General features: G+C 35.4%; 1 protein-coding gene across 1 annotated transcript in view; it reads right to left on the minus strand.

Annotated features, from left to right (window-relative positions):
* Nucleotides 1-13503, minus strand: part of LOC127071374 (neurogenic locus Notch protein) — a 188356-nt gene that overhangs the window by 100231 nt on the left and 74622 nt on the right. The window contains exon 3 of the mRNA XM_051010649.1: nucleotides 71-342. Within this exon, the coding sequence (XP_050866606.1) occupies nucleotides 71-342 (272 nt within the window). The remainder of the gene's footprint in view (nucleotides 1-70; nucleotides 343-13503) is intronic.

Raw genomic sequence — 13503 nt, forward strand, 5'->3', positions numbered from 1 at the left:
TTTGAATCGATCTTAAATATATTTTTCCATATTATTTTTATTATTTAAATAATATTTTAGATCAACTTACCCGTATAACCCGTCGCGCACGTGCACACGTACTCGTACAAAGATTTAAGATTACAGGTGGCACCGTTGAGACAAGGCGAAGAATCGCAAGCATTGTCGATTGGAATTTCACAGAGACTAGCAGTGAATCCAACAGGACAGGAACACGTGAACGATGGTGTTCCACCTCCGATGATCTCTCTCACTCTACAGGAACCACCGTTTTGACAACGTGGTCCGGTATGACAGGGGTTCAAATGTTGACAATACTCTCCGACGTATTTTGATGTGCAGCTGAAATAACAACGATAAGAAATTAAAATCGATTCTTGGGTTTTATATTTATAGATAAATCAATAGTATAAATATAAAATATATTATAAAATAAATTACAAGTAATTGAGAATAACTGTTTACTTTTCTTTTTTTTTTTCAAAAGCATCAAATAAAAGTATATAATGATAAACAAAAAGTGCATCCATATCCAAAGTCTGAATCGCATAGAATTCGATAAATCGATAAATCAAAAAATGTAATCTCGCGGAAAGTAAACGTAAAATATGTTTTTACGGTTACGATAAGATTAGAAATACTTCGACATAAATTTGATGTGTGAAGATTCGAATAAGAAAGAGAGAGGGAGAAAGAAAGAAAAAGAAAGAGAGAAACAATCTCTGTTGCGTATTCCAGTACTGTTCCAGCTGAACGGTTTTGAAGATAATTTTAATCGTTTCTTGAGAAAAGGGTTCGACCATGGTGTTAAGTCTTCCACGAAGGATCGAAACCGTCTTATTGCAAGACACGAAACGTACGGTGTCCTTTGAGTTCGGTCACTGCCATGTATTATTTATTATGGCATGCAGTTATTAGTTGGTTCATTGTCAGTGGTTGAGTTGTATGTTGGTTGATCCTCACATAAAATTTTCTTCTTTCTTATGTGTGTGTGTGTGTATATAGAACACACACACACACAATAATTACATATATCCTTTTATATATATATATATTTATATATATATGTATATATATCCTCTATATCCTTTAATGGATGTATATATGAATTATGTATGCATATATCCTTTCCTTTTTTTCTTTCTTTCTATTTAGTTCGTTTTATCATCGATTATAATTATTTTTTGTAATTATCCCTTTTGCGGATAAACAGTAAATTCTATCGAGCAAATAATTTCATTTTTCTATTCGTTGTCATGTACAATATATTTCAGACGTTAATTAAGTTTATCGATAATGGCTAATCTTGGTTCTCGTCGAGTTTGTTCGCGCTCGATGGTAATTACCATGCGTGTAAGTTCCATGTAGAAAATGCGTTTAGCACTTTATCTTATATAGTTAATAAACTAATACCTTAGTTCTTTATACCCGTATATGTAAATTATCGCGTTTCTAGATTATCATAATAAAGATTTTATTACGATTATCATTTCTATTAATTAATCATTCATTTCCAATGACTATAATCCATATGATTAACTTTCTTTTTTTTTTCTTGTAATCACAGTATATTATCCACGATAGTTAATCTACATTGTTATGTTTCCCCTAGAGGGATTTCAATTCTGCGAAAACTTGAACGACGTTGTACCTACGAGTTATCGAACTGAGAAAGGTGCGGTTGGGTGCACCGTTCTAACGAACAGGTTGATACCTGGGTTTGCTCGAAAAAGGAATCGTAACTAGGCGTCCCATCGAGTCTGTATAAAGAGGAGGAGCTTCATTCTAACGGCTCCTAATGATCGGAAGTCGAGACTCGTATTGTACTCTCGACCGATCTCCGGATTCTCTCTCTCTCTCTCTCTCTCTCTTTCTCTCTCTCTTTCGCTCTTTCTCTTTCTCTCTCTCTCTCTCTCTCTCTGGCTTTCGCTAGAAAAGACCGTAGCAAAGAAGAAACTAGGGACGAGTCCTCCCTTTAATAGTAACCTGTATGTACCTTTCTTCGGACGATCTCGGTTCTAAAGACTTCTCTTTTATACATTTACCATGATGGAGTTTACAAAAATTTTCTTATACATAAACTTGATCAAAATACAATTTCCATTTTATTATCGAGTCCAAAGATATATGTAAATATATATTATACGTACAATGAATTATGTACTCGAGAAAATGTATAAATGAAAAAGAAAAAAATATATATATCTTTCCATATTTATTCTATACAATTTATATTTATATATATTTTATTATATATATATATATATATAACTAACAATAATGTACACGACGAATGAATTACGTACTCGATAAAATGTATAAATGAAAAAGAAAAAAAATATATATATATCTTTCCATATTTATTCTATATAATTTATATATATTTTATTATATATATATATATATATATATATATATATAAATAACAATAATATACACGCCGAATCATGAACTTTCTAACCCGTGTTCGTTATATGTAAATAAAAAACTACTGGTAAATAAAATAATGCCCGACTAAACGAAAAAAATAAAAAAAAAATATTAAAAGAAAAAAAAAAAAAAGACATTGTCGCATCGAAAGATAATTAAAGAAAGAGGAAGAAAGAATATCTGAGATCTCTTCCCTACCATCTCCCTGCGCCCTTCTTCGAGAGAATCGAGTCGCGGATGTCCGCTTAAGGTTCTAACGCATCGATACTCCTTCGGGAATAAAAAAGGGACAAGGTAACCGAGAGAAGAAGATAACTCGCGTGTGGTAGTCGAGGACGAGAAGAGAAGGGATTAAAAGAGCTGGGGAAAGAGAGAGAAAGAGAGAAAGAGGGTAAAGGGAAGATAGGGAGGGGGCGTGGAACGTGCACGTACCAAGGGAAAAGAAGGAAGAGACAGGAACGTATCGACGTGCTTATTGTCCACGGCTGCAGCTGCCACTAGTTCGCTCGTGTGTTTTCTCCCCACCCTTCGACCTTTTTTAACAACCCTCTCCCTTCTATCTTACCCCTGCCCTTCACCTTCACAACCTCCACGCTTCTTTACTTCGTGCCAACCTTCTTCTTTACATTTTCTCCGTGCTTGTATTGTATGCGATAGAATGGAAAACGCACAGAGAACTTATATAAGGTGGCTCGTTTTAATTAATCTTATATTTATTGTTAATCGAAATCGTTGATAATGAGAAACGTGCGATGGTTCGTTATTAAGGGAAAGAAAAAGTAAAAAAAAAAAAGGAATGGTCGACGATCTTTCTTAAAATTTGATTCGATTAATCTTTGCTGTTACTCTCGATTTAAATTAAAATTAATTTGCACGTGTATCAATTGTGAATATACATTGTACGGCTTTTTCGGATTATTTGTTATCAAGGAAAAAAGATGAAACAGAAATAAGAAAGAAAAGAAATGGTCAGACGTTCGACGATCTTTCTTAAAATTTGATCCGATTAATCTTTGCTGTTATTCTCGATTTAAATCAAAATTAATTTGCACGTGTATCAATTGTAAATATATATTGTACGGGTTTATCGGATAAAAAAATGGAGAATAGAGGGATCTCTTTTCTGGTTTTTTCTTTTCTTGAAATATCAACGGGTCGTTCTTTCTTTTCTATTTTTCTTTCTTTCCTTCTTTCCGACCGATTAAAATTTGATAATTTTTTCAAAGTTCGTGATATTACCTAGGATTTCTATACACCGTATATACATAAGTGTAAGTGTGTTGGTCTCTCGCGCACACACGTTTAGAAAGAAAGCTGCAGCCGGTATCTCTATAAACGGAAGCGACGATTCCACGGCCATTACTCGCCGGCAGCAAGTTTCTTCTTGACTACCGGTCAGGGCCGGAGAGCACGCACGACTCCGAGAGTGACTCTCACAAGGGAGACTAGAAAACGATGCTAGAGAGATAGAGAGAGAGAGAGAGAGAGAGAGAGGAGATGGGGGGATAGGCGATTTATCGACCTCCACTAGTAAATATTTCCCTTATGCGTTGGTCAAGTTTAGCGAGCTTCGAAGATCTACAACGGCAACGTCATTCTTGTGCAATGATTTTTCTTCGATTTCTTTTTTTTTTCCCTCATCGATACGACACAAACTAGAACGAACTCGCGAATACTGAAACAGAGATTTTTTTTTACGGTGAGGGTGGGGAGAAAGAGAGAGAAGAAAAGAAGAAAAAAAGTATAACAGTTCGTCTCGATCGACGAGTCGTATCAACCGATCGGGATAAATCAGAAATCTCGATCTTGAATTGACTATAGAATTGGAGAAAGAGACGAAGAAAGAAAGAGAGAGACAGATAGAGATAGATTCGATCATCATCGATGCTTACGCGTACGTGCGTGTTTGTAAAAGGAAAATGAGACCGAGTCTCGTATCAATTCGCATTTCAATGCAAATTGCCTCCAACTAATTCCACTTCGAGATAGCTCTGCTATCTCTACCGCTGCCCTTTCGATTCTGAGACGTTGAAACGAACTTGAAAGAGATAGAAATAGAGAGGAGACTGCTCTTCTGCTACTCGTGCTCATCTCCTCGGTCATTTCACATTTTTTTCGCGGAATTAGATTCACCCTTCGATGCGAACGTTTCTTCTCTTCGTACGCGAGCCGGTATGCTTTACTCTTCGCGAACGAACGTAAGAAACATTTATACATTGGTATACGTGCTTCGAGAGAATTGAAGTTATTGTTCGACTTAATCGTCCGATGAATACTCTACGTTGATTGGATGATAATTCCTTGGATTAAGATTATCAAAGTAAACGATAGAAACGTCGAACGATTACGTACGATCTATCGTTTTATCAAACGTTTTATTAAATCCTTATAGGATTCAGTAATCAATTCAAAGCAAAAAAAAAAGAAAATAGGAAAAGAGAGAAAAGAAGAAGGAAAAGAAAGAAAAAAGAAGTCTGTTGGAACGACGAAAAGGTGCTAAGAATTCTAAATAATAAGGCAAACATATACACGGACGTTCTATCCTACTGTTAATCGTACTTTTACCAGCTGGTTCTATAGAAGAATCGATTTTGAAAATATTTTATGGAAACGGTAAAGTTGTATAACGATGAGAATATCCTATGAACAAACTGAGCTGCGTTAAATAATCTAATTACTATGTTAAATAAATTCTATCAATAGAAAAATATATCCATTATATTAGACAATATTTCTTTCAAGTTGGATGAATACGAAAGGAGAAATTGATTTTAAGATAGAGAAACATTGATTATTTCGTCGGACTGACGATTCCATCGTCGTTGGATAAATAATTTTACACACTTTATGATTATATCGTAAGAAAAAAAGAAAAGAAGAAAAAAAAAAACAGAAAAGAACATTTATTCGAAGTGACGAGAATAAAAGAAAAAAAGGTAAAAGATAGGGAGGAGAAGGGTGGAAAGGCCGTCGCCTTTCGTGGCAAATTAATAAGACTCGATCGTGGAGAATTCGAAAAGAATTGCGAGGGAGATCGATAATCGAGATTTCCGCGAATTTATCGCGTTTCGTATCAGCCGGAAATTAACGGATCGCCCGCCGAAATTGCCTCGTAAATTCGAGACGCGCGAGCTCTTCTCTACTCTTTCTCTCTTCCGCGAGACATGACGAACGACCCTGCGATTTCGCTTGTCTGCTATCTAAACGAGCATCTAAAATTGCAATTCGCGCGGTATGTCGACGACGCGAATTACCGATCTTTGCCCACTTAATTGGCCGACAGAAACGACCAGTGAGTGCGTATTCATAAAAAAAAAAAAAAAAGAAAAGGAAAAAAAAGAAAAATTTCTCAAGGTATTCGACTTAGAACAGTTACAATGTGACTCGAAGGTAATTACTAATTAATTAATTAATTATTCAAGACCTCAAACGAAAAAACTTCTTAGAGAATATAAGAGACTTTTTTCGAGACTTTCTAACGATATTTCGTTGATAAGTAATTTCATAAATAAATGATATCGATTATCGATGTCGACGATATAAAGAGAAAATTTTAATTTTCCTAATTCTAAGTTAAAAATTACAACTTGGTGTAAAAAAATATCGGTCGAACGTGTCGGGAACGAAAATTAAGATCATCGATTATATCGCGATCGTATTTAGAAAATCAGAAAAAAGAAAGAAAGAAGAAAAAAAAACAGAAAAAATACGATCATAAATCTAGATACCTACATAGATATCATGAATTTGGCAATACGTATTCGCCTACGGCGAATTCTTTCGTACCTCTCTCGATTATTTGCACCACAGCCAAGAAAGGTAAGAAGCTCGAAGAAAAATAAGAAGAAAAGAAGAAAGAGAAAGAGAAAGAGAAAGAGAGAGAGAAAGATATAAAAGTCGCGAGATTATTGGTGCCATTTCAGTTAGCATTAAGGTTTCCACCTTCTCCACCTTCCAAAAAGGGAAATGACTTTTTGCGACACAGAATGCCAGAGCACAGATGCTTTTTCCAAGGTTCCTTAAAGGAGTATGTGTATCTTACATACGCGTCCCTTTTCTTTCGAAGCGCCGCACCTCCTTCCCCTCTACTTCCCACGACTGCTTCCTCACTACCAATAAAAGTCAACTCTCCAATGGTTAAGTAGGTGAACATGATTTTTCGGCGTCGAACGATCGAACGAACGAACGAACGAACGAACGAACGAACGATCGATCGATCGATCGTTCGATCGACGTCTTTTGGCGCGTTATCGTTGCCGACCAAAGGTGCTTGAAAAAAGTTATGCAAGAAGAGGGCCGGCTGTTGATCGCGTTACTTCAGACGTAACCCGACCCGAATATATTCTTTATATCGCGAATTAATCTCCACGGCACTCCTCGAAATCGAAATCAAGCTCCTGTAATTTCTCCGAAGATCTGCCTTTAAACTGCCGGTGAGAAAGAGGGCTCGAGAATAATTAAGTAGTCCGTAACGGACATACGTGTATACATGTATGCACAGAGATACGTACAAACACACACACATATATATACATAGATACACGAATTTGTCAACCTTACCAAGAAATTTCGTCCGTGAAAAATCATCGAAAACACGTCGAACTTTACGTGCTCCTTGCAGAATTTCTCTTCAAAAGTAGTCCCACGAGATTCCTCTCTCGCAATTTTCGCGACGGTTAGTCTCGGTCGGCGACCGGACGTTCTCCGAAAAAAAAAGAACGAGGAAAGGAGCAGAAGTTGAAGAAAAAGAAAAAGAAGAAGAAGAACAAGAAGAGGAAGAAAAAAATATATATAAAGAGAAAGAAAGAAAGAAAGAAAGAAAGAAATAAAGAAAAAGAGAAAGAAAGAGAGACAATGACAATGAAGGGCCTCGAATCTCCGGTCCTCCTTGCCTTACCTCTAACGACGAGAAGAGAAGAGCAATTGTGGGGAGTGAAGGAGAGAAAATGTTAGAGATTAGGAGGTGGTGTCGCGAAAGGGAAAAAGACTCGGTTTGCCGCATTGTCGGGAAAGAGCCGTGCCTGGTGTTTATCGCGAAACTTCTCTTTCTCCTTCCCACCCTCTCTCTCTTTCGTCATCTTTCAAGAAGAAGGTAAAGAAGAAGGTAAAGAAGAAGAAGAAGAAGAAGAAGAAGAAGAAGAAGAAGAAGAAGAAGAAGAAGAAGAAGATGAGGAGAAAGGATGAGGAAGAGGACGGTAACACCACCACCCACCATCAATGGCCGGTGGACCGAGAAGGCAGCCACCCGTGCTGGTTCCATTAGTGTCTCGGCTTGTAATTTGCCGCGCCGAATGTTAATGGACTCCTCTCTCTCTCTCTCTCTTTCTTTCTTTCTTTCTTTCTTTCTTTCTTTCTTTCTTTCTTTCTTTCTTTCTGAAGATCTTCCTTTCCTCCCTCGAAAACTCCATCTTCACTCACGGCACTTCGTTTCTTCCCCGGAACAAAATTCTTCCAACGGAGTCTCTCTTTTTCGCTATCTTCATCTCTCTCTCTTTCTTTTTCTTTGTCTTTCTCTCTATGTATCTCTCTTTTACTCTCTTACTCGTAATGTCGCTTATATATTTCTCTTCGTCTTACTCATCACGATATAAAATGCTCAGAAGGAATCGTGTTTTTCGTAAAGAGAAAACGACGATACGTGGATACGTAAGTAAAGAGAGACTCTCGTTGATCGAATTGACCACTTGGTTGTTTTCTTGATCTAGCGAGGGAGTAATTAGCCCCGAGAAATCGATCGTAGCCCTTGGCTACGGTTACTCGTGAAGAGACAAGCGGCTAATTAAGAAACAGCACCGTAATACTGCCGTCGAATTAGCATCCATTAAGAGAGCGACGGAAAACGGTGTGCCGTCTTTACTGTCGAGAGGTGTGGGAGGAGGAGTCGAACAAGAGGGTGAGAAAGAGGGAGAGAGGAGGAGAGGAGAGAAGGGTCAACAGATCGTCGAATAATTAAGGGTCAATGGACGGGATCAATTAAGGAAGGAGATAAGAATCCGAGAGACAGAGAGAGAGAAAGAGAGAGAGATAGATACATAGATAGAGAAAAAGAGAGAGAGAGAGAGAGAATGATACGATTCGATCGTTAATGCTCTTCGACTCTGAGATAAAGTCGCTTCGGTAAGATGGAAAAATCGAAAGATCTAAAAGTGGATTTCAATATCAGTGAATTTTTTCTTCGGCGAAGGAAAAGAAGATTATACAGCTTTCGATGATAAATAGTTGATAAAGATCGTCAGGATGAATCTGTACTTTGTTATCGAGTTTATAAATTAACGACAAACGTGTTTTGCGAATCTCAAGAATTTTTATCGTAATTAATAACGTTGATTTTTTACGGTTTTACTTGTCTTAATTCGTAAGGTTGTCTAACGAGAGAAAAAAGGAAGAGGAATCGAGAGCTGGTATGTGTGTAAGTACGAAGGGGAATGAAGAGAGGTACACTCTTTATGGAGAGAGGATTGAAGGTGGTAAGAACGAGCGAAACTTCCCACGTGGATAATGTGACTGCGGGTAAAGGGAGTAGTTGCTCCTGCTCCTGCTCCTGCTGCTGCTGCTGCTGCTGCTGTTGCTATTACTGCTACTGCTCTTACTACTGCTCTCTTCAACAAGAGAGAATGTGGTCCACGTTCGAGGGAAGAAGCTGAAGGAAAAACCTTGTTTACCAAACTATCAGATTACCCTACCCACCGAGCCGATCGTCATTAGCTTTTAATTAGGCCTTACCACATACAAATCCAACCCTTATTTACCAATTCATTTCTATATACGAACGATTACTATTCAATGAATTCATTCGAATTTCATCAGATCTTTTTTCCACGAGAAAATAAATAAACGATCGAATATCATTGATATCATTCATTCGTGACAAGAATTATGAAGTAGTATATACCTTCCTTTCGGTATCTTTAAGGGAATGTAAGATAAAAGAAAATACAAAGGCACGTTCTCATGGATGAAACGTTGATGTAAGTATATTGTGGCTTTGGAAACATAACACTCGGCCAGTCAGTTCACCATGATGGAGAATAGATCTCTCGATCGTAAGGCCATGAGTAGTCTTTACACCACGACAATTCGCATGTTCCTTCGAGAGAGTTGATGTACAGTCGAGTTTAACGATTTTCTTCGAACTTCGAAAAGGAATTTTATCTTGATGAAAAAGTAACTGTATCGTATCGATTGTGACAACGAAAACAGAAAAAATAATTATGTTTATTACGGATTTGCGTAGCAAAAAAAAACAAACACAAGATCACTTTAGCGTTGCTACCGACTTTTATCGTTCGAAAATGCTTTATGAAGAGAACGAAAAAAAAAAGATTTGAAAGACTATATTTTGAAGAGAGGAATACAAAATTATCGTAATAATTAAAAATTGCATTTTAAAAATCATTCTTCGTGGTATTGCAACTGGTCGACCTATAGTGTAAAATTTTCTTTTTCAAAAATAACAAAATGAAACCTTAAAAATAATATTTTTCTGATCTTTACGAATTATCGATAACGATACTGACACGACTTCTCTCGTCGATGTCAATAAATTATGAGGATCATTAATGAAGATCATATCGATCTCAATAAATTATGATTTTTAATATACTTCAATTAGCTTGTCGAGTAAAAAGTTTCTTAAGAAAAATAACGAAAGGAAAAGTGTAAAGATAACGTTTTAATAAGAAACTTTTATATAATTCGTTATCATATATCAATGTCATTGAATTATCAGAAGACATTTTATGCAAATGATATTTGAAAATCATTGCTTCCGACTGTACTTAGGTACGTAGACTGTGAGCTCCGAGTTATCGGGCTTTTTAACGCGCCACTTGCGGTAACGCGTCTCGACCAATCGCGGTTTCAGCAAGTTTCACATCTCTCCTATGTCCCTCTTTCTCTTTCGTATCTCCTCTCGTATTCCTGAAGACGAGGACAACAACAACAACAACGACAGCAACGACGACGATGACGACGAGAATGATGCCGATGTAGAGACAGCTGCACGCGCGTGCATGAAAGCAGAAAAGTGTCGATGAAAACCTAGCCGTGCAGACCGTCGTGGTTTCACGATAAGATCAAATTTTCGATCGAATTTATCGAATGGCTGTAACTGTAAAAAATCGATCGGATCGAGTGCTATAATTAACGATTTTAAATTATTTCTATAATAAAATAAGTCAAATCGATCCCAAAAAAAGGAAATCCACATAATGATAATAATGAAACAAAAAAAAAAAAACTACTCTAAGAAAAGGATAATATCTAATTAATATTCCTATAAAACGAATATCTTTGATTATTATTGATTTGATGAATTAAATTATCTCTAGATATAAATAGTAAAGATTTAAATAAAGCATGAATTAATAAATGTATAAATCCTGATTTTAAAATTCTTATTATTAATCCTAATTGTCTTAAAGTTGACAAAGCAATAATCTTCTTTAAATCCAATTCAAAATTAGCTATAAATCCTGATATCAATATTGTTCTTCTTGAAATAAATAATATTAATTCTATTATCATTATTATCTATTAAAAAAATAATTATATCGTATTAATAAACATACTCCAGCAATTACTAAAGTTGATGAATGAACTAAAGATGAAACAGGAGTAAATGAAGCTATAGCTAATGGTAATCCAACAGAAAAAGGTTTGAAACGAATTAAACCAACTACGGATCGATTTGAATAAAGTCGTATGAATTTCGATTTTATAAATGAATGACGCGTTAAACAAAAAAAAAAAAGAAAAGAAAATAAAAAGAGAAAGATAGAACCGATTTACCACTTAGTAAGTAAATTTATGAATTTACGAATAACGACTGTATAGAAAGAAAAAAAAAAGAAAGAAAAAAAGAAAGAAAAAAATGAAGATAAAGGGGATCAAGAAAACTCTCACGACGAGCGGGAAATTTAAATCAGCTGTGGGAAAGTATACATTCTCGTATAGATTAATAATAAACTTTTGAGCGTAATCAAGGAAGAGAGTTTGTTATAAGTGTCTCTCTCTCTCTCTCTCTCTCTCTCTCTCTCTGTCTCTCTGTCTCTCTATCTATCTATCTCTCTCCCCCGAAAAGTTTATTACGAGAACGTCCGTCTCGAGAACGTTTTTGTCAGTAAGTTCTTGAGACTAGTATAAAAGTAAAGAAAAAGAGAGAAAGACACCGATCGGTACCACGTGTCGTTCTACTCCGAAAAAGTTTGTCTCTAACGAAGCTGCTAGTGGCAAGTGTCGAAAGAAAAAGAAGAGGACAGAGAAAGAAAGTGCCTGAGTTCTCACGGGGTTCAACGCTTTATTTTCGTACTCCCTCGCGTTCAAGGGGTTGCCCATTGATAAGCTAATGGCCGCATGATAGTCGTTCGAGTTTAACGTCCTGAGAACGTATTACGTGCCTACGTGGAGAGGAAAGCATTATTGAGTGCCTTCAGACGAACCTACGTACGTACGAACGAACGAACGAACGAACGAACAAACGAAAATATCGAAGAAGCCTTTTTATTTTTTTCGAATCGACAAACTTATAAAAAAAATTTTTAATGTACGAACATCGACGATTTCCCAATATTTCGACTTGAAAAGTATGTATATATATATATTGTATTAGAGATATGATTTTATCGTCAATGTATTACAATTAAATTAAATTAAGTTAAATTGATCTTCGTTAAAAGCTTGTGAAAAAAAATTTTTACGAATATTAAGAATTTTTGAATATTTCGATCTAAAAGTATACATACTTCGTTAGAGATCTCGTTTTATGGTTAATGTATTAAATTAAATTATATTAAATTAAATTAAATTAAATTGAATTGACCTCTTTGATAAAATTATCTGTTCGATTGATCTGTATGATTTTTTTTTTTCATTCGACTTAATTCGATTTTATAATTATGTGAAATATATATAATACGTCATAAGATATGCAGTCTTATTTAATTATAAGGTATTTATAATTAAAAAAAAAAAACTATTAAATTAAATTAAATTGATCTTTTTTGATAAAATTATTTTGATCCGTTCGATTCTTTTTCTTTCGATTTAATTCGATCTTATAATTATATGAAATAAATATAAAACATCACAAAAAATGTCACAAAATGTGCGGTATTATTTAATTATAATTATTTACAATAAATATTTAAACGAATTAAAAAGAAGATAACGAAGTACGTGAATTTACAATTGACGTCTTTAATTCGACTAACACGATCTGAATACTCCACATAAAAAAACAAAAAGGATTATAACGAATAAGAGATATGAGTATCGACGTAAGGATCTAACAAAGACGAGTTTCTATCTTAAGTCAAACAAAATCCGGCGTTAGTCCAAATATATTTTATCGATAAGATCAAAATAATTCTTTTTCTTTTCTCATCGACATTTGATTTATAATCTACCATTTTCGAAGTACAAATACGATGTTACAACTCGTTATGGGATTTGTAAAATAAATTTTTCTCCATAAATCCTCGTACACGTATACAGTAAAGAATTACAAGAATTCGCTTTTGTATTCGCTGTGTCAAAAGAAAAGGAGGACGAGGATAATTATCAAAAAATCGTGCTGGAATTCGGGTCGATCGGAAGCGATGCTCTTGAAAAGAAAAAAAAAAATAAATAAAAAGAAAGAAAGAAAGAAAAAAGAGAAAGAGAGAAAGAGAGAACAGGCTCAATTAGGAGAACGGTTGCGCATGGTCGATCGATCGTATTCTCGACGACATGATCGCGCGAATGTTGATCGTTCGCGCGACGTCATTCCTGGCTAACGAGTGCCGTTCGAAGATGCTGGTTTCGAATCTCCAAATTGAAGAGTGCGTCTTCTTTTTCATTTACTATACACGATATATGTACGTAACTTGAAGGTATATATGTAATTAATTACCTTCTGAGATCTATACAGAATATATTATACATTTAACTCGTTTAATTCGTAGAAAGAAGATGGGCCAAAAGTATCTAGGTGATTTAAAAAAAAAAGTCAATTACTCTTTTTTCGTGAGGCTTATTTCTTTTAGGCTTACTTTTTTTTCGTGAAAGGAGTCTTCAGAAAGAAATGTTGGAAAA

Source organism: Vespula vulgaris, chromosome 1, assembly GCF_905475345.1.
Source record: "Vespula vulgaris chromosome 1, iyVesVulg1.1, whole genome shotgun sequence".
NCBI lineage: Eukaryota > Metazoa > Arthropoda > Insecta > Hymenoptera > Vespidae > Vespula > Vespula vulgaris.